The following is a 21,472-nucleotide window of genomic DNA, read 5'->3' as shown; positions in this document are numbered from 1 at the left end:
TCCCTACTCCCGCCAGCCCTGGGGTCTTGAAGGCCCGTCCGCGGATTTGCCTGCGGCGGGCGCGGCAGCACCGCCCGGGCTCTCAACCCCCAGCTCTGCTCCCTGCCCGGCCGCCCGGCCCCCGCGGTGGACTACAACTCCCACAATGCCCTTGGCCCGGCCTCCCCACCCCGCCGTCGGGCTGGGGGCCGGGTTCGCCAGTAGGAGAGCAGGGTTTCCAGAGGGCGTTCTCGGCGGCCAATGAGCGCGGCGGGGGGCGGGCCTCTCCCGTCCATTGTTCTCGGTGCCCCTCGGGCTTGAGCCGCGGAGAGTACGGAGGGGCCGGGCCGTGCCCGGGGGCGCTTTGGCGCGCGGAGTGGCTGCGGAAGCCCGACCCGGGCTCCCGAGAGGTGAGCCCGGAGAGACGGGCCTGGAGCGGCGCGGGCCGGGGGGTAGCCCGCGGCGAGGGAATAACGGGCCTGGAGCCAGTGCGGGCAGCCCTGCTGGGGGAGGGGTGTCGGGGGCTCTGTCTGCGCCCGCGGGCCGGGGCCCCCGGGTTGACGCGCCGGGTCGGCTCGGCGAACGCACCCGGACCTTGCTCTGGGCTGGTGAGCTTCCTGCACATCCAGCCAGGGGCGCGGGGTTGGGACTGGAAGCCACGCTGGACGGCGTCCCGCCCAGCTGGTCGCTTACGGATGGGGAAACTGAGCTTCCGAGGGGGCGTGTCTTGCCCAGGGGCAGACAGCGAATGAGCTGACCCAGAGCAGTTTTCCCGGGCTCCCAATCCGGACTTCTGTTATACCTGTGCCTCTCACAGCCCTTCGGTAAATACACATTGAGAGCTTCGGGGTTCCCATTAGATTTGCTTTCTTCTGTTTTTTCCTCCTTCTCTGCCCTCCCCCGCCCCATTTAAAAAAAAGGGGGGGGGGTATCTGAGTTTTTGTGATGTGGTAGTGATTTTTAAAACATGAGTTTTCATTGCTTTTATAGTCTTTATTTTAAATAGTAATTTCACTGCTGTGTTCATTTTTAAACGGATTTGGGATCATACTGTGGTGTTTGTGTTTAGCTAGGTTTGTTTTTATCGCTAATTTTCATGTTTATGAAGATTATCTCAGATTATTAATGGTTAATAATATTTATCAGCAGAATTAAAAAAATACTTAAAACTACATGCAGCAGAATGCACAGATCTTAAATTTCAAACGTATGCTTTGTGCAACCCTCATTAAATCAAGATACAGAACATTTCCAGCACCCCAAACGCTTCTCTGAGCCCCTTCTCAGTCAGTACCCCCCCAAAGGTAGCCATGATTAAATCAGCATAGTTTTAAGTACAGTTTACTGTATGAATGTGGCATAATTCATTAACCATTCCTCTGCTGCTGGTTTTTAAAATGTCAATTAAAAATTTTTTTTTTTTGCATTTAGAAACAAGGCTATGATTGTTGACTTGCAAGTAAATTTTTCTTCAAAGATGGGTTTTTTTTAAAAGATTTTATTTATTTATTTGACAGAGATCACAAGCAGGCAGAGAGGGAAGGGGGGTGGGGGAAGCAGGCTCCCTGCTGTGCAGAGAGCCGGATGCAGGGCTTGATCCCAGAACCCTGGGATCATGACCTGAGCTGAAGGCAGAGACTTTAAACCACTGAGCCACCCAGGCGCCCCCAAAGATGGTTATTTTTAAAGATAAATTCCCGAGGGGGCCAAGGCTGCATTGACGAGCATGAATATTTTAAAACTTCATACTCCTATGGTAAGAATGCAGTTAAGATACTGCCTTCCTGGGTGGCTCAGTGGGTTAAAGCCTCTGCCTTCAGCTCAGGTCATGATCCCAGGCTCCTGGGATGGAGCCCCGCATCAGGCTCTCTGCTCAGCAGGGAGCCTGCTTCCCCCTCTCTCTCTGCCTGCCTCTCTGCCTACTTGTGATTTCTGTCTATCAAATAAATAAATAAAATCTTTAAAAAAAAAAAGATACTGCCTTCCTTGAAGTGAGGCTCAAAGTATCTTGACACCTGATCCATTGCTAATCCTAAAGATGTCCCCAGAAGATAAGGATGGGTATTATTATCTCTACCTATTAAATGATCAATGAAGGGGCGCCTGGGTGGCTCAGTGGTTTGGGCTGCTGCCTTCGGCTCGGGTCATGATCTCAGGGTCCTGGGATCGAGCCCCGCATCGGGCTCCCTGCTCCGCAGGAAGCCTGCTTCCCTCTCTCTCTCTCTCTCTCTCTCTCTCTGCCTGCCTCTCTGCCTACTTGTGATCTCTGTCTGTCAAATAAATAAATAAAATATTTAAAAAAAAAATAAATAAATGATCAATGAAGTTAAGGGACTGAGTTGTATGTTAGGTCAAGGTCACTCACTCTGAACTGATTTAGGGCAGAATAACTCAGTCCTTCGTCCTTAGGAGGACTCTGAATTTCTTTTTTTTTTTTTTAAAGATTTTATTTATTTATTCGACAGAGAAAGATGACAAGCAGGCAGAGAGGCAGGAAGAGAGAGAGGAGGAAGCAGGCTCCCCGCCGAGCAGAGAGCCCGATGCGGGGCTCGATCCCAGGACCCCGAGATCATGACCTGAGCTGAAGGCAGCAGCTTAACCCACTGAGCCACCCAGGCGCCCCGGACTCTGAATTTCTAATACTCATTCTTTTGGAAAGAAAATTTGTGAATTTTTTTGTGCTTGTGATTCTTCTTGACTTCCTTTGCCACAGAGACGTTTTTAGGAGTAAGCCATTTTTCCTTTAAGAGGGACAGGAAACTTGTGTTGATTGGCGGATGTAAGACTCACTTGGTGGCCTGACCTGGGCTCCTGTGAGTGAGATCATTGTAGGACAGTCTACTTATTGATTGTGGTTCTCTTTCTCATTTTCCAGCCAGACTACTTGTTGAAATTTGAGGCAGGAGGTGTCTCCTCCGTGAGCCTCGCTCTAGAAGATTGAGGTTCAAGGTTAGAGGCCTGGGCGATCGCCCTGGGAAGGTGAATGATGGCTGCAGAGGGGCCGAGAGTAACCAGCTCCCTGAGCCCCTTGGTCCAGGTGCCTCAAGAGGAAGACGAACAGGAGGAGGTCACCACCATGATCCTGGAGGACGACTCTTGGGTGCAGGAAGCTGTATTGCAGGAAGATGGCCCTGAGTCAGAGACCTTTCCCCAGAGTGCTGACAAGGGTAGCCCCCATGGGGAGGCCGCCGGAGGGCCGCAGGGTGCACTTGGCCGCCTCCGAGAGCTCTGTCGGCGCTGGCTGAGGCCGGAAGTGCACACCAAGGAACAGATGCTGACCGTGCTACCAAGGGAAATTCAGGCCTGGCTGCAAGAGCATCGTCCCGAAACCAGTGAGGAGGCCGTGGCCCTGGTGGAGGACTTGACCCAGACCCTTCAGGAGGGCGGTAAGATGCTGGGCCCCATGGAGGAGGGCGGGAGCATCCCCCACCATGGAGGAGTGTGGTGTTTGTGGACAAGGAGAGGGTGGTATCCAGGATGGAGGTGGGGACAGCCTGTCCTGCTGCTGCTGCTGCAGGCAACCCGGACATGCTCACCCTTTCTAATGCCCTCGTATGCAATGGTGGTTCCAGAGTCTCAGTATAGGAGAGCCTTATAGGACTATTCTTGGAGCTGTATTTGCGTAATAAGCACAGTGTTTACTTCTTTGTTTATTCAGAGTGGTTGGGAAGCTGATAGAGGTTATGGGGAGGGGGACTGAAGACCATATAAACCGTCCCCTGGCACCCTCCCTTGATTGTGCAATAAACATCCAAATATTTGAAGTTCCAGCAATTTGAAAAACCAGATAATCCTACTTTTTAAGTGTTTATTCTTATGAAACCGAGATCAGCAACGAGTACACCAGCTAGTGACTAGGAACTTGCTATGGTATAAAATCATCCTAAGCTTTTGAGTCGTTTAAAATGTGAGCTCTTTGCCACGGTTACTGTCCATGTCTCCTGCGTTACTGATATATTCTGGGATCCTGGCACGCCACTTAACTCCTCTGTCTCTATTCTGGGTTCAGTTGTAGACCGGACTCCCTTGACTACCAGATGTTTCCTTCGCATCTGCCCGTGTCCCTGGGGCTGCTTCAGGACCCACGGATGATGGCTGCCTGGGCACTGATGAGAGCCGCAGAAGTGCAGAGATAGGAGGGGAGAGGCCGGGAGAGGTCAGAGAGCACGTGGAGCTTGAGCACGAGGTTATAGGCCAGAGTGGGGTTTGCAGAGGTGCAGGGCAGCAGGGAGGGTTTGGCAGCTGAGAAGAAAGGTGGGGGTGGGGAGGGGCCGCACGAAGCTCACTGATTCAGGTGACAGGAAGGGAGGCTGGCTGGTTGGAGTAGAAAGTGTGTTTTTAGGAAGTGGTGGGATGTGGAGTTTGAGGGAAGGATGGGTGGGGGCTTGAACTGAATGTCGTTGGCCTCAGCAGGTTCTTGAACTAGAGCCCAAGGGGCATGGGAGGAAGTGGAATTTGGCAACAGGATGTAGGTTTGATTCAAGTAGGGAGAGGCCAGTGGCAGGAGAGCAGTCAGGAAGCTGCCTAGACATCAGGCAGCTGGGAGAGGGGTTGGGCAGAGGCGGGGACAGCAGGAGAAGAGGAGGACACTGGACACAGGTAAGAAGAACCAGCAGTGACACTAGCTGACATTTGCAGGTCCCTTTCTGGTCTGGGCCTTGTTCCTAGCAACCACTATGCAAAACTGACGGACATTTCACCATCTTGGGAGTTAAGTGACTCCCTGAAGATCGCTGAGCTAGTATGAGGCTGGACCAGGATTTGAGCCCATGGGTCTGAGGACATGGCGCACCTTCTTAAGCATTTTATCCCGTCTGTGGTACAAAGTGATAGTTCCCATGGGGCATTGCAAGCGAGGACTAAGACAAAGCTGTCTAACTCAGAGGCATCTGTCTGGAGGATTCGGAAGACTGGGAAGAGGAGGCAGGAAAGGAGGAGGTTTGGGAGCAGAGGCTGTGACCAAGCCTGGGGACATGGGAGGTAGAGGAGTCAAGCTGGCTTTTGGAGGAAGGGACTGACGTTGATGGCCTCCTGTGAGCCCAGCCCTGCCCTGGCTCCTCACATGTCCGGCTCACTATCAGTCCTGGGGGCGGAGGCGGGGGCTGTCATTTTACAGATGAGGAAATGAAAACTCAGCAAGGTCAAGCCCTTACTCAAGGTCACACCCTTGATGGGAGGTGGTGGAGCCGGGATTCAAAATCTGGTCTGTTTGCTTCCACATGTGTTTGGTAGGTTTTATTTGAAGCAAAGTTCCTGGTTTTCTTTGGCCCCTTCACTTTACTCTTCCTATTCAAAAGAAAACAGAAATCTCTTATCCTGTCCTAAAAACTTAAATTACTTGCCTGGTGATGAATGTGACAAGTTTGTAAGGAACTTCAAAGTCTTTAGCCAGATACTGTGGAGAGGCCAAAGGGGTTGAGGGCAGAGGAGTGACCTTCCGGGTTGTTGTTTATTTTTATTTTTTTTTCAAAGATTTATTTATTTGAGAGAGAGCAAGCGAACATGCGTCAGGGAGGGGCGGAGAGAGAGAATCTCAAGCAGGCTCCTTGCTGAGCACAGAGCCCAATTCAGGGCTTGATCCCAGGACCCGTGAGATCATGACCCGAGCCAAAACCCGAGTTGGACACTTAACTGACTGAGCCACCCAGGCACCCCCTGGGGTTGTTGTTTTGTTGGGGAAGTCGTGAAGCAGAGCTTCAGGTCTGAGCAGGCCCTCTCCCCCCGGCTGGCTGTGGGTTTGTTAGTCCTCTGGCTTGAGCTTGGCTTTGTCGGTTTCCACTCGCCTAACACACGAGTCTCCTGATCTTCCCCGTGATTACTCGGAGGAACCTGTGCACTGTCTTCATCCCCTCAAACATTTGTTCCATGTAAACCACTTAACCTTTGTTCTGTTCCTCTAGCTCGGGACCTTTGGACGCACTTAGCCAGCACTGGACATTTCAATGCCTGTTTGGACAGTGGTTATTTAATATTTGATTAACAGGCACCTCTGGGTACTCACCTTTCAAGGTTCTTAAAATTGCCATGAAGATGGGACCTGTGCTGCTGGTTTAAATGGTAAAGCTCATATGTCCTTTTGAGTGTATTCCAAGAACGTGTTCATCCCCACACATGGTGTTTCTGCCCAGAGCTCTGCCAGCGGTCCAGTCTCTTCCCCCTCCAGGGCCCCTGCCCCCTTCTACCTGAGCGGCTTAGAAATCTTCCTGAGTTTCCTGGTGTCTCCAAATCAAGCATGAGCTCCTTATTCTGCTTGGAACTGGGGCCTTGTGTGACCGCCCCGAACTGCCCTGCAGCTGCCCATGGTCCTCCCGCTGTTGCCCTGGCTCCATTCCAATCAGATCTTGCTGTGCCTTGAGCAAAGCCTATGCTTTCTAGCGTGCATCTGTGCTCTGAAGTGTTGAGTGGGCATGGCTCTATCCCATCCCCATCTGATAAAATCCTGGATGTCCTGAGTGTATGCCCTTAGAGACCCACTCCAGAAAGCCGTCCTTACTTCTGGCTTCTGGTCTCCCTTCCCTGTTGCCAGCCCCAGCCTCCTGGGAGCACCTCTAAGCCCCTCTCCCCAAAGCCATCTGCCCCAGAGCTTTTGGATTCTCCTTGTCCTTTAGCTTTTGATTATGTTCCATCTTGTTTTCTATTTATATGAATAGCTGTCTCATTTGTTCTAGCAACTTCTAAAATCCAAGAAGGCATGGAACCCGTTTTCTTCTTTCTTTCCTTTCTTCTCTCCCAGCACCGCGCACAGAGTCCCCCACACTGTGGGAGCTCAGTACCTGGCGCAAACACACGAACCCTTCCTGCCCACTGGCAGGGATAGAGAGGCTCCTTGCTAGCACAGTCCATGAAGGAGGCAGAAGGATCGCTTCTTTGTTCCAGGCCTTTTCCTTGAGAAAGCCATGCTAAGCTTTTGTTTTAAAACAAAATGGGGTGAAGGCCACATTTGGCAGAACACAGCCTGGCCATGGCCAAGTCTGGAAAGCAGGAGAGATGAGGCTGCAGACCTGGGGGGAGGCTCAGACCAGAGGGCAGCCTGGACAGCTCAGTCCGGCAACAGAGCCCTTGTTCTCAGTCTCTGGTGTCTTCATTCTTTTTTTTTTTTTTTTAAAGATTTATTTATTTATTTATTTGACAGAGAGATCACAAGTAGACAGAGAGGCAGGCAGAGAGAGAGAGAAGCAGGCTCCCTGCTGAGCAGAGAGCCGGACATGGGACTCGATCCCAGGACCCCGAGATCATGACCCGAGCCGAAGGCAGCAGCTTAACCCACTGAGCCACCCAGGCACCCCTGGCGTCTTCATTCTTGGAAGTGCCACCTGAATGCTTTGTTCAGCCAACCCAGTGAATACTATCATGTTTATGCTATTAATAGAGATATTTTAAAATTTTTATTTTTTTTTTTGTAATCTCTACCCACAATACGAGGTTTGAACTCATAATCCCGAGATTGAGAGTCAGTCCCATCCCCTTCCGACTGAGCCGGCCAGGCGCCGCAAAGATATTTAGTCATAAAACATGTTTCGAGGACGGAGGCTTGTGCTACTCCCATTCCTCAAATTCCAAAGGCTCAAGGACATCCCTCCCTGTCTGGCCTGAGTACAAACTAGAAGGTGGCCTCTCTGACCGGATGTTGTCCATCTAAAGTGCAGGAATCATGCAGGAGACCAAGGGCATTTCCTTGCGTGGGACAAGTTGTGAGTGGAAACCCTGGGTATGGAGAAGCCACACCCCCAGGGAGGACATGTGCCTTTTGTGCGGGGAAGCTGGCCACGCACCTGCACATTAATACAGGATGGAGCAAGTGAACCAGGGAAGGGCAGCGATTGCAGGCCTCAGGAGGGCATCACTGGTCCTGATGCCTGTCTCTCCAGGGAAGAGGATTTTCGGTTGATGTGAGATTGACCCCTGCAGTTTTTGCCTGGAGGCTGTGTTTTCAGTCTGCGGTTCACAGACCCACTGAAAGACCATTTATGAAAAGCACCAGTTATCTCTACTACTTGTTAGAAAGTCCCAACCTAAACTCAGAACACTTCCTTTTCTTCTATTTTCCTGGCAGTTTGGTGAATGACAACCCAGACTGTCCAGGGTAATCCTGAATATTAAATACTTGTCCTTGCGGATCATCAGAGTGTCTCAGTTCAATTGTGGGTGGCCAGGCCTTACCCCAGACTCCTCTATCCGTCAGCGGCCTGAGGCCGGAAATCGTTTCTCAAATTGTATGGCTCAGTTTGGGGTTCAGAAACTATGGTCACTGTAGAGCTAAGACAGCTTGCGTCTGGACTGTTGTCTGATTGCTCTGCCCAGGGTTTGTGCACCTTTCTGTAAGCGGCGAGCAGAAAGGTAGTGCTAGAGCCTGCAGATGGGAGGAGTCAGAGGCCCCAGTGGCCTTCCCCGGACCCCCCACCACCACACCAGTGTGGGGGCAACATCAGGGGAAAGGTGAAATGCTCCTCTCCTGACATACAGATTTGATCTCACAGAAGCTCCACCACCCAAGAAAGAAACTGCTGATGTCAGAGGGAAACAAAGGGGAAATTCTTGGGCTCAAAGTGGATGAACTCTGCTGTGTAAATCCGTGACCCTCGGCACAGTGTGTGGTCCCTGAGCCCACAGCATCAGCATCCTCTGCACTTGTGTCAGAAATGAACTTCCTGGGCCCCACCCCACACCTACTGCACCAGAAACTTTGGGCTTGGGGCCCCCTACCCTGTGGTTTACCAAGCCCTCCAGGTGGTCCTGATTTAGTCTCCAGTTAGCAAGCTGCTGCACTAGACCTTTGGTTCTCAAATTTGGCCACACATCAGAATCACTCAGGGTCCCACTCCTAGGGATTCTGATTTTCTGGTTCCACTGGCATGGGGTGTGGCCCAGGCAAGGAAATTTTTGAAAATTCCCAGATGGCCCTAAGCCGCAGCCAAGTGTCCAAACCACCGCTTAGAGCCTTGTTACTCAAAGTGTGGTCCGTGGACCAGTGGTGGCGATGTCACCTGCAGCTTGTTTGGAAAGCACGCTTAGTCTCACCCCAACCCACAGGAAGCAGAATCTGCATTCAGCAAAATCTCTGGGTGATTCGCCTGCACTTTGAAGTGTGAGAAGCACTGCTCTAGCCTAGAGGGGAGTGGACATTGTTAACTTCAAACCTCCTCTTATCCAACAGCTGAGCCCCAGAGTCACAGCTGACCTCCCCAGGCATCCGTAGCCCCACCTGGCTTTGGGCAAGCACAGGCAACAGGTTACCTAGCCTGCGTTTGCTGCCCCAGAAATGCTCCCTTCTTGCTAACAATGAGCAAGTGCATGCATCTTTCATAACAAGACAGGGAACAGAGAGTGTTGGGGGGTTTGGAGAGGTGTTTGTCTTTTTAAAGCTATGAGTCTCAGTTTCAAAACAAAAATCACCTTTAAGTCACTGGAATATTTGCAGTGTAGACCTTACAGAGCTCTGAGAGGGATGTAATGTTCTAACTGTAGAGTGTTTGGCAATCATTCATTTAAACCGATAACAGAGCCCATTGCCATTGTTATCAGAGGCCAATCTCTCAGGCAGCCCAAGTGCATGGGGAACAGTGCTCCCAGCCACTCAGGCACCAGAGCGCCCTGATGGGGAGAACCCTGCCCGGGAGGAAGCTGGGTGAGAATCACACCTGTACTTCAGACCCATGGCTCTGACTATGGCATTGAGACACTGGTGTGTCCGAATCAGGTGGGCTTCACCAGAATTTGGAGTCTAACCCACACCAACGTGCCAGAGTCTGCGACTATTTAGTTCATTTTTCTAAATCAATCACAGTAAATTCAGGTTTATCTCCCCACTGATATCCGTTTTCCTCACACTCATCATGATATGCTTTCCAGTGAGTGAGGAAGAGGAGGGGTCTGGCTGGGCAGGGGGGCACACACAGCCCTGAGAGCAGCCGTATGGATGTGCGAGTGAGTCCCCTATGGAGGTGGAGGGCGGGGGCGGAAGGTCCAACCACCACTGCTTTAGCCTCAGCCTGACTGTGGCTTTTGTTTACTAACCCAGAAGGGAAGGAAAGAAGAGGGCCTAAGGGAATTCAGCAACAGGTTCAGTGAATGGCCTTTGGACAGTGGTCTCACTATTTCTAAAATACGAACATTGGACCCTTACTTCTTTTTTTTTTTTTTTCTAATTTTTTAAAAATTTTATTTATTTATCAGAGAGAGAGGTGGGGAGAGAGCAAGCACAGGCAGACAGAATGGCAGGCAGAGGCAGAGGGAGAAGCGGGCTCCCTGCTGAGCAAGGAGCCCGATGTGGGACTCCATCCCAGGACGCTGGGATCATGACCTGCGCCGAAGGCAGCTGCTTAACCAACTGAGCCACCCAGGCGTCCCTGGACCCTTACTTCTTAACTTACACAGAACTGGATCTCTGCCTTACAAGTGACAAATTTCCAGTAGATTATAGAGCTCGACTCTAAAAGACCTGGAATAACATGTAGGAGAATGTGTTTATAATCTTGCAGTGAAGGACTTCTTAAGCAAGACAGCGATCTTCAAAGCTGGATTGGACTCAGGAAAACAGAAAAGTCCTTTCTATAAAAAAGGTACCGTAAACAAAGTTAAAAGACAATACACCAAATGGAAGGGAATATTTACAACAAAATCTGCAAACAGCAGATAACAGTCAAACACCGTTGATCTGGGGGCGCCTGGGTGGCCTAGGTCATGATCTCAGGGTCCTGGGATGGAGGCCCCGGTGTCAGGCTCCCTGCTCAGCAGGGAGTCTGCTTCCCCTTCCCCTCCGGTCCCTTTCCTCCACTCCACCCCCATCCAACCCCCCAAGGTTACACACGCTCTCTCTCTAAAATAAGTAAATCTTGGGACGTCTGGGTGGCTCAGTTTGTTAAGCATCTGCCTCCTGCTCAGGTCCTGATCTTGGGGTCCTGGGACTGAGTCCTGCATCAGGCTCCCTGTTCAGTGGGGAGTCTGCTTCTCCCTCTCCCTCTGCCTCTACCCCTGCTTATGTGCGCTCTCTTTCTCTCTGACAAATAAATAAAATCTTTAACCAAGTAAGTAAATAAATAAACAAATCTTTAAAAACAGCAATAAAAAGCCCTTGATCTGTAAGAGCTTCTGTAGTCCCTAAGAAAAGTCAGTGCAGTGGAATGAAAGATAAAAGATATGAATGGGCAATTTAGAAATGTAGAAAAGTGAATTATAACTTTATGAAACCACATGTTCCACCTTACGACTGATCAGGGAAGTACTCATTAATTCTTTTGCCTACTGAACCATCGGAAATTTAATAGAGTGTTTCTGGGAAGTCTCTGCCTTTCTGAGCATTTATTTAATCTTCTAAAACTTATTTCAGAGTTAGTAGGTAATGTCATCTATTTTAAATTTGATAGAGTACCTAAAATTATGAGCCATGTATTATTCTCTTCTGACCATGATAAAATTTACATGACATAAAATTTGCCATTTTTTAAAAAAAGGTTTTATTCGTTATTTGACAGAGAAAGACAGCAAGAGAGGGAACATAGGCAGGGGGGTAGGAGAGGGAGAAGCAGGCTCCCCACGGAGCAGGGAGCCCAAAGTGGGGCCTGATCCCAGGACCCCGGGATCATGACCTGAGCTGAAGGCAGACATGTAACGCCTGAGCGACCCAGGCATCCCAATTTTAATCATTTTTATGTGTATAGTTCACAGGCATTAAATATATTCATATTGTTGTATGACCACCACCACCATCCATCTTCAGCACTGTTTCCTTTTCTCAAACTGAAACTCTGTGCCCAGTATAGAACTCCCCATTCCTCCCTCCCTCCCTTGTAGCCCCTGGCACCCACCATTCTAATTTCTCTCACTATGATAAATATGACCGCTCTAGGTACCTCATATGGAGGAATCATACAATATTTATCCTTTTATGGCTGGCTTATTCTTTCACTTAGCATAATGTCCTCAAGGTTCATCCATGTTGAACCATAGGTCAGAATTTCATTCCATTTTAAGGCTGAATAATATTCCATTCATTCATTTGTTGATAGACCTTTGGTTTTTCAGCATTTGGTTATTATGAATAATGCAGGAACATGGATGTAAGAAAACCTGTTTGAGTCCCTGCTTTCAGTTCTTTTGGATGTGGACCCAGCTGTGGAATTATTAGATCATATGATAATTCTGTGTTTAATTTTTGGAGGAGCCACCATACTGTTTTCCATAGTGGCTGCACCATTTTGCATTCCCACCTTGTTCATTGCTGGTATATACACACACACACACACACACACATATGTATATATGTGTGTGTACATACCTATATATATTTAAGATTTACTCACTTATTTTGAGAGAGAGAGAGAGAGAGAGAGACACCACATCAAGAGTGGGGTGGGGGAGAGGGAGAGAGGGAGAGACAGAATCTCAAGCAGAGTCCACACTGAGTACAGAGGCCAAGTAGGGCTTGATCCCAAGACCCTGAGATCATGATGCAAGTGAAAGCCAAGAGTCCTATGCCCAACGAACTGAGCCACATAGGCAGCCCAAGAATCATATATTCTTTTAAGTCTATTTCAAGGATGCATTTCTTAAGATTTACTTATTTGAGAGAGCATGAGCAGGAGGGATAGAGGGAGAGAGAATCTCAAGCAGACTCCGTGCGGAGCCTGATGCAGTCTTGTTTCTTTGTCTAGTAAAAGAAGGTTCAGCTGGTCCTTAAGCCACTGACAGGGCAGGGGGTCTGGATTCTCTGCAGTGAGGTGGTAGAAAATAATCACAAAAACTAAGTATCACATCAAAAGGCTTTACAATTAGAAGTCTCATATTTCTATCTAATAGTTGGGATGCTGTTTTTGTTTACATTTAAATCTTTGACCAATTTGGATTTTTCCCAGTATGGGCTCCAACTTCAGATTTTTTTCCATTTGGCCTCACCAGTCGGTCCAGCATCATTTATTGAACATTGATTGAATGTTGTGCCTTTTTTCTGTGGATTTGAGAGGCTGCCCTTGTCAGACGTTCAAGTTCTAGTGAAAAAAAAATTCTTTTTTTTTTTTTTAAAGATTTTATTTATTTATTTGACAGAGAGAGAGATCGCAAATAGGCAGAGCGGCAGGCAGAGAGAAAGAGAGGGAAGCAGGCTCCCTGCTGAGCAGAGAGCCCGATGAGGGGCTTGATCCCAGGACCCTGAGATCATGACCTGAGCCAAAGGCAGAGGTTTAACCCACTGAGCCACCCAGGTGCCCCAGCGTCATTAAATTCTTGTTTCTTCTGCTCATCTGTCTATCCATGTGCCACCTGTGTTCAGTTCTGAATTCACATGACTACTGAGTCTGTTTCTAGAGTGTTTGTGTTGTTTCTCTGGTCTTACTGTCTATCAGTGTTTTCTTTCCTGAGATGTGAAGTATGTTTGAACATCTGACAAAGATAGCCCCTCTCCTCCCCATCCCCTGGTCTCAGTCAGTAATCCTGTCTTAACATTTTAAAGTTTTTTGTTTGTTTGTTTTGGTTTTCTTTAGTTATCTCTATACCCAATGTGGGGCTCAAACTCATGACCCCGAGGTCAAGAGTTTCATGCTTTACCACCAGAGCCAGCCAGGTGCTCCTTAAGGTTGATTTTTGCTCTGGGAGACACTTGCATGCACTTTGGGTGCGTGAGTTGCCAATTTTAAATGGTACACTTTGAGGTTAGGGTTAGGGAGGCAATCCATGAACATATATCAGTCAATGAACATATCCTCTGTCCGACCTTCTCTCAACCCCAGATTTGGCTAGAGTACCATTTCTATATTGCTGGGTAGCCTCCACATTCTCTTCTCATTGTAATGGCCACAGGCATTTGAGACTTCGTTCTGAAGTCTGGTGTATCCAGACTGGTGTATCTGGTGTATCTGGTGAGCTAATGTGCTCATCCCCAGCTTGTTTGCTCAAGTTCCCTTCATCTCGTGGTGGACCGAAGCTCACTTCCTAGTAGTTCCCTCTCGAAGGGCTCGTAGGAACCATATTCTGAGAATTTGTGCATATTCAAAGTTGTTTACCTGCCAACGTGATACTTTAAGGATGTTTTTGTTGAACACAAAATTCTGGGCATCCCCTTTCTTTTCTTGTCTGCCTTGTGTCTGCAGATGTGAAAGTCACTATAGAGAAGCCTGAGCCCAGGTGGTTCTCTTGCCCCACATAAGTGATTCGAGCTTTTTGCCTCGTGTCCCATCTCATCACTAACCTCTGGAGTAGTCTCCCTAACACAATGCACCTTCCCAGGGTCCTTGTAGCTTCCTACGTTCATGTTTGTTCTGCTCCTTTGGTCTAGCTCCCCTGTTTGAGAACTCCAGTTATGTGTAGATGGACTCTGCTTTAGTCCAACTTCTCTTTCCATCCTTCTCGTTAATCCCTTTGTCCTCCTCATTCTGCTTTCTTTCCGTGCTCTTCTCGGCCCTCCTTTTCCCTTTCTGCTCGCCAGCGCACCGATCCTCCTTTGCACTCCTCCTCCCGCGCTCTGGTCTCCGGATTTCCTCTGCTTTTCCTCATCCTGCCATATCCCACTCCGTCTTTTCCTGCTGTCTCCCTGTCTCTTCCATCTTCCTTCCTGGAAGCAGTTGTTTCTCTTAATGTTCATTTCTCCCTTTGTTGTTGTTCCTATTTTTTTTTTTTTCCAGAGAAAGAGAGTGTACACAGGGAGGAGGGGGGCAGAGGGAGAGAGAGAATTCTTAAGGAGACTCCCAGCTAAGGGGGGAGTCTGAGGTGGGGCTTGATCTTGTGACCTGAGCTGCCACCAAGAGTCAGAGGCTACTCTGACTGAGCCACACAGGAGCCCCTTGTTTATTTTGATTTTAATGCATGAAAAATGTCACCTTCTCAGTCATAATTGCCATGACTAATGTGTGAGGGTCAAAGGCTCTCTCCTCTCTGCTTTACAGAAACAAAGCTTCCTGTAGAGGGTGGTCGTCTGGGCGATTCTGGCTGTAGAAGCACCTCCTGTGCTTCTCTGAACCGGAGAAGCCAGCCCTTTTGGCCCCAGTTCCTGAATGCCCTGGTGCTCTTGAGGAGACTCCCTTACCTTCAGGAAGTGATTTTCTGCCTCGGCTTTTTAAATATCCTTTTTCTTTTTTTAATTAAATAAGCTCCACGCCCAGTGTAGAGCCCAAGGCGGGGCTTGAACTTATGAGATCAAGACCTGAGCTAAGATAAAGAGTCAGATGCTCAACAAACTGAGCCACCCAGGCGCCCCTCCACCTGAACTTTTTGAGGTCAGCTGCCCCTCAGTTCTAGCCCCATGCCCCTCCCCCCACACCACTTTCCACACTCGTTCTCTTCACTTCCTGCCTCATTGGCCTCTGCCCTATCTCAGCGGTTTCTGGAAGCCCTTGTATGTATTTTGGTGTCTGCAAATTAATCTTCCTCCTAATCTCACTGCTTATGCAGTTTGAGTTTTTGTTTTCCCTGTTGCTTCTGAGTTCATTCCAGAACTTACCAACCAGTTCTTCTGATTTCAAGGCAGTGGAAAACCTTATCAGATAATGTCCCTGTTCTGAAGAGAACAATTTCTAAGTCATTTTTTTTTAATGATAAAAAATGATTTATTGAGGCATCTGGGTGGCTCAGTCATTGAGCATCTGCCTTTGGCTCAGGTCATGATCCCAGGATCCTGGGATTGAGCCCACATCGGGCTCTGTGCTCAGCAGGAAGTCTGCTTCTCCCTCTCCCACGCTCCTTGCTTGTGCTCCCTCTCTCTCTGTCTCTGTCAAATAAATAAATAAAATCTATAAATAAAAAATAAAAATTTTTAAAAGGCTGCTTTCTTAAAAAAAAAAAAAAAGATTTATTTATCTGAGAGAGAGTGCAGAGTAAGCAGGGGGAGGGACAGAAAGAAAGAAAGAGAGGAACTTAAGCAGACTTCCCGCCGAGCTCAGAGCCCAAGACCTGGAGTTCGATCTTACAACTCTGAGATCAGACCTGAGCTGAAACCAACTGTCAGAGGCTCAATGGACTGATCCACCCAGGTGCCCCTACTGGTCACTTTAAGAAATGTTTTTGGTAGTATTCGCTTGCAGAAAATAAATCAGGGCCTCTGCCTGAAGGACCCTGTAGAAGAGGGGTGCGAGCCGACCTCTGTGCTAGAAACTTGCAAAACCTGCAAAACTTGCAGGAGGTTGTAGAAGTGCAGGACTCTGGGTCCTGGCCATGTGGGGACATGCACTGTGCCCCTTGTGCCTGTATCTGTCCCCTGGATGGACACCTGGAGCCACAGATCACCAGCAGCGTGTGTGTTACTGGGCATGAAGTGGAATCACAGGCCTACTTGTATGGTTAAATACAATCTGCTGTGGACCGATAGATAACTAGAACCCAGGGCTTGCCTGAGGGTGTGTCAGTGTTTATCTTATGCACCTACAGAAATTTACCTTCACCTACAGAAACTAGTAATCACTGAATCGACCATCCAACTTTAAATAAACTATTAGCTTCAGTGATGGGAATGTCACTAGGACCTCATGTAATTATTTTACTAATTGTCTCTCCTGTTCTGGATGGATGTGCTTTCTCTGGAGGTCTGATGTTAGGTGCTAGGAATAATCAGGCTGTCATCCTGATCAAGAAATCATTGATTTATTTCTGTACACCCTACAGAATTCCAAAAAAAGAAGTGAAGACAACTTACAGAAAGAGAGCATAAGGGTGCTCGCTTGCAACACATACACTAAAACTGAAATAATAAAGGAAAGATTAGCCAAAGAAGGAGGGAGGCGGGAGGGAGAGAGGGAAGAAGAAAGGGAGGGGGAGGGAGGGAGGGAGCAAGCACAAGGAAATTATAGCAGAAAATGAAATACTGGGAGGGGAAAAATGAAAGAACCTGGGCTGTACAGACATCCAGTATTCTCTCTGAGCGTGTGGCTCCAAGCTTCCAAGGAGGCAAGGCAGAGAGGGCACCACAACTGGAGCCGTGAGGCAAACACATCTGGCTCAGAACAGCAATGCTGTTGGGAATGTTGGTGAGAGGGAAATTTCCTTCTTGTTCATCAAGAGGACATTGTGTGGCATAAACAGTGTTGCCAACAACTCCCTGGCAGTGTTAACATTCCTGACAGCCATTAATTTCTGATGACACTTCTCAGACTGTTCGTGACTGTTGGCCAGAGCCATGAAATCAACATGTGGCTCAGTTTCTATGGGCCTCAGAACAGTGAGGTCCAGGCTCACCGCTCTCCACGGCTGGATCCTGGAATAAAATTCAGGGTCTCTCAGTGAAGGAAGGAGACACATATGTTGTCAGCAATATGCCCTCCTGATTTCTTTCTTTCTTCCTACTTCTTTTTTTTTTTTTTTTTAAAGATTCCATTTATTTATTTGAGAGAGACAGCGTGCAAGAAAGCACAAGCAAAGGGAGGATCAGAGGGCGAGGGAGAAGCCGACTCCCCGCTGAACAGGGAGCCCAATGAGGGACTCAATCTCAGGACCCTGAGATCACAATCCAAGCTAAAGGCAGATACTTAACTGAGCCACTTGGGTGCCCCCTCCTGATTTCTTCCACCAAAATATTTGAAAAGTGTTGGGCAGCAGAATTTGACAAGTTTCTGGCTGGTAGGTATTTTATATTACTGATGGGAGGTCCAACCGTAAGCTCCTACTACAGATACATTTTAAGGCTCTTCTAACTGCCCACTTGTCATCGTATAGACACCTTGAGTCCTTGTTGCAGGGGCCCTGTCATCATTTGTTTGTGTCTTACTTATTATAATCTAATAAGATTATAAACACAGGATATACCATAATGGGTGAAATTATTAAATTTGCTCTTTTTGAAAGGAGACTGAGCTTTAGGGAAATTTCTCTGGTACCAATGAAAAACACTTTCATTCATTCTCCAAATTTAATTGAGCACCTGCCATGGTGAGTATTGGGGGTCACTGTGTACCCTGTTGCTTTCCATTGAGTAGGATTTTTAGATTCCCACCTGACTTCACTTCCCAATGGAGAAACAGGTACAGACCTACAACCCAAATCTTTAAGACTTAGAAATTCTGGGTGATCACTGAGAGGGAATAAGTTCTGACAACTAGATAAGCACGAAGAAGGAAATGAACCTGTTTTTTAAAAAGTTTTGAGGATCCTTTAGCTTCTTAATTTTCATTAGTTTAATTTTTTAAATATTTCACTCAGGTTTCCTTTCCTTCTCTCATCATTACAGGAAATTGAGTATAAATCATGTGTTTCTTCACTGTTTCAGATTTTGAGATCCAGAGTGACAATGGGGAGAACTCCAGTCAGGATCTATTTGAGGACGCCGAGCCACATGAGATGTTCTCAGAAATGCCAGAAGGGGAAGGCATTCCGCAATCTGACTGGGAAAGTGACTCTGAGAGAGACTGTGGCTCCAGGGGGCCACCGAGGAATGCCCCGAGTGGGGACCACAGGGAGGTGCCCACACAGGGCAGGGAAGTCGGGCAGCTCATCGGCCTTCAGGGCACCTATCTGGGTGAGAAGCCCTACGAGTGTCCCCAGTGTGGGAAAACCTTCAGCCGGAAATCCCACCTGATCACCCATGAGCGGACCCACACGGGAGAGAAATATTACAAATGCAATGAATGCGGGAAAAGCTTTAGTGATGGTTCCAACTTCAGCAGACACCAAACCACCCACACGGGGGAGAAACCTTACAAATGCAGAGACTGTGGGAAAAGCTTTAGCCGGAGTGCAAACCTCATCACCCACCAGAGGATCCACACAGGAGAAAAGCCCTTCCAGTGTGCCGAGTGTGGCAAGAGTTTCAGCAGGAGCCCCAATCTTATTGCCCACCAGCGAACCCACACGGGTGAGAAGCCCTACTCGTGCCCCGAGTGTGGGAAGAGCTTCGGCAACCGGTCCAGCCTTAACACACACCAGGGCATCCACACAGGCGAAAAGCCGTACGAGTGCAAGGAGTGTGGGGAGAGCTTCAGCTATAACTCCAACCTGATCCGGCACCAGCGGATCCACACAGGCGAGAAGCCCTACAAGTGCGCTGAGTGCGGGCAGAGGTTCAGCCAGAGCTCAGCGCTCATCACACACCGGAGGACACACACTGGCGAGAAGCCCTACCAGTGCGGTGAGTGCGGCAAGAGCTTCAGCCGCAGCTCCAACCTGGCCACACACCGCCGCACACATCTGCTGGAGAAGCCCTACAAGTGCGGCGAGTGTGGCAAGAGCTTCAGCCAGAGTTCCAGCCTCATCGCGCACCAGGGCACGCACACTGGCGAGAAGCCCTATGAGTGCCTGACGTGCGGGGAGAGCTTCAGCTGGAGCTCCAACCTCCTCAAGCACCAGCGAGTTCACACCGGCGAGAAGCCATACAAGTGCACTGAGTGTGGCAAGGGCTTCAGCCAGCGCTCGCAGCTCGGGGTGCATCAGCGGACGCACACTGGTGAGAAGCCCTACCAGTGCCTAATGTGCGGCAAGAGCTTCAGCCGGGGCTCCATCCTGGTCATGCACCAGCGCGCCCACTTGGGGGACAAGCCCTACCGCTGCCCCGAGTGTGGTAAGGGCTTCAGCTGGAACTCCGTCCTCATCATCCACCAGCGCATCCACACGGGGGAGAGGCCCTACAAGTGCCCTGAGTGTGGCAAGGGCTTTAGCAACAGCTCTAACTTCATCACTCACCAGAGAACGCACGCCAAAGACAAAGCCTACTGAGCTGGCTGAGGGCCAATGGAGAGGGCGATCAGGGCCCAGCCATGATGCCCCCAAATGGTGACATCCCTCCAGGAAAGCCATTCTTCCCAAGAGGTCTCTAGGGACATGGGCCAGAATCTCACCCTCACTCATCCCCGATTCTAGTATTTGCTGCCATCTTAGAGCGTGGAGTCACACCCCCAGAGCAGAGGAGGGGAACTGAAGGCCACAGAGTTGGGTCTCTTTCCGTTTTGTTGCATGACACGCGATTGGCTTCCTCTCTCCTGGTCCTCCGGGCCTCAGTTTCCCCTTTGGTAGCACAGGGGGAGTGTTTCTCTTGGGGGACAGAAGACAGCATGGCCCACAGCCCAGGCTGAGGCCTCAGAAATACTGGAAAATGACAGGTGCGGTCTGGTAGTTCTACCGCCCCTTGGTCAGGCTAAGGTGCCTTCACCAGCAGCTCCTGCCATGCCAGGCTGTTAGGTCAGAAGCAGCTTTCCCTGGCCTTGTGTCCTGGGCTTTGATTCTCAAATCAAAGGTCAAGGTAGATGGATTTTTCCAACTCAGTCATCCAGAGGAAGGTAAAGCCCTTCTCTATTTGTAGAAAGTGTCAGGGACCCAGAGACTGGAGGGAGTATGGCCTGGAACCAGTGTTCCCGTAGCCTTTCCACTGATAAGAGTTGAACAGCACCCACCAGGGAGGGTAGAAACTGAGGAGACGCACACCTTTGCTTATGTCTCTGCTTACTGTCCTATGGTAAGTTGGATGCCAGGGGAATGCACTAGTTTTTGTGGGGTTTTGTTTTTTGAATGGGAAATCAGGGACCACCAGCCACCTGCTGGTGGGTTCTCTGAGGGTGAAACAGTCCTGCACCCTTCAGGGTTGGCTTGTGTCCTCACCCCCACAGATACTAGCCCCCAAATCATCTCTCTATGCACTTGTCATTCCCCTGTTCTCGTTTTTATTTTATATGAGCAAGTCTAGAATTCTGTCTGGTAGCTTTTGTATACTTTCATATTTTTAAGGAAGTCTTGATTCTGGGGACAGAATCTGTCCTCTGGACAGATCTGAGCTTGAAATAGAAGTTGTCCTACAGGTGTCATCCTTGATCGTGGGATGCTACCAGGGCTTTGTTCTTGGGTCCTTGAGCCTTGAAACCATAAAGACCAGGGGATGATAGCAGGTCAAGGTGTTTGGAAGGAAGAAGAGAATGGAGAAGGTGTTTCTGGGAAATATGAAACCACCTCCTCTAGTGCATAGAGCCTGTGCTCACAATGGGCCTTGGTTCTTATAGAATGGATGCTCAATATTTCCTAATAAAATAGAGTCCCATTCTTTTCCTGCATCTGCCTTTCAATGTGAACTTGACTGTTAACCAACCCACACCTCACTTCCTACCCACTCACCTCTTGCCATAGGCTGAAAGTGGTCCAAGACCTTCAAGGAGTAAAAATCAGTGGCTTTAAAGAACACACCTTTGGTGAACCAAGACCTATGTGCTTGACCTGTGCACACATCTGTCCACTGTCCTTTGCCAACTGTGCATTCATTCAGTCTGTCAACCAAGACTTGGAGTGGCAGCTGTGGCAGCTTTGGCTAAGGAGCCAGGTGGCCACCTAAGAATGTCATTGGGAATCATCTCTATCCAGAATCAACTAGATTAGATACAAGAAGGACATTTCTAAGCTCAGCAGTGATGATTGTTAAACCAAACCATGAAGGCTGTGAGATCCCCATCATTAATTCCATTTGGCAAACACTGAGGACTTAAGTACCATCACTGTGCTAGGTACTAGGGAAAGGTGATGAACAAGAAATCCCATTACCTGTCTCCATCAAGTTCTTACAGGAGGAATAATCCCATCTGTCTGGGAAGCTACAAGAACCATT

The 21,472-nt window shown here is 48.9% G+C and overlaps 1 protein-coding gene across 2 annotated transcripts; it reads left to right on the top strand.

Annotated features, from left to right (window-relative positions):
- Nucleotides 1-260: 260 nt before the first annotated feature.
- On the top strand, nt 261-20,927 carry ZSCAN2 (zinc finger and SCAN domain containing 2). Of its 2 annotated transcripts, none has more exons than XM_059371529.1 (3): nt 261-389; nt 2,859-3,365; nt 18,161-20,927. In XM_059371529.1, exons 2-3 carry the CDS (start codon nt 2,963-2,965, stop codon nt 19,600-19,602), a joined length of 1,845 nt encoding a protein of 614 aa, XP_059227512.1. In that variant the 5' UTR covers nt 261-389; nt 2,859-2,962; the 3' UTR covers nt 19,603-20,927. The 2 variants fall into 2 exon arrangements, with proteins under 2 accessions (XP_059227512.1, XP_059227511.1); XM_059371528.1 differs by having other exon boundaries at nt 2,855-3,365.
- The last annotated feature ends 545 nt before the right edge of the window (nt 20,928-21,472 follow it).

This window comes from Mustela nigripes, chromosome 13 (genome assembly GCF_022355385.1).
Source record: "Mustela nigripes isolate SB6536 chromosome 13, MUSNIG.SB6536, whole genome shotgun sequence".
NCBI classification, from domain to species: domain Eukaryota; kingdom Metazoa; phylum Chordata; class Mammalia; order Carnivora; family Mustelidae; genus Mustela; species Mustela nigripes.
This window is presented reverse-complemented; position numbering and strand designations above follow the sequence as displayed.

What these genes read in the sequence shown, in the direction of transcription:
- ZSCAN2 (XM_059371529.1), top strand. Translation starts at nt 2,963, where the DNA reads ATGATGGCTGCAGAGGGGCCGAGAGTAACCAGCTCCCTGAGCCCCTTG. An exon ending in CCAGACCCTTCAGGAGGGCG is followed by an intron (nt 3,366 to 18,160) that starts GTAAGATGCTGG and finishes TCACTGTTTCAG; the next exon opens with ATTTTGAGATCCAGAGTGAC.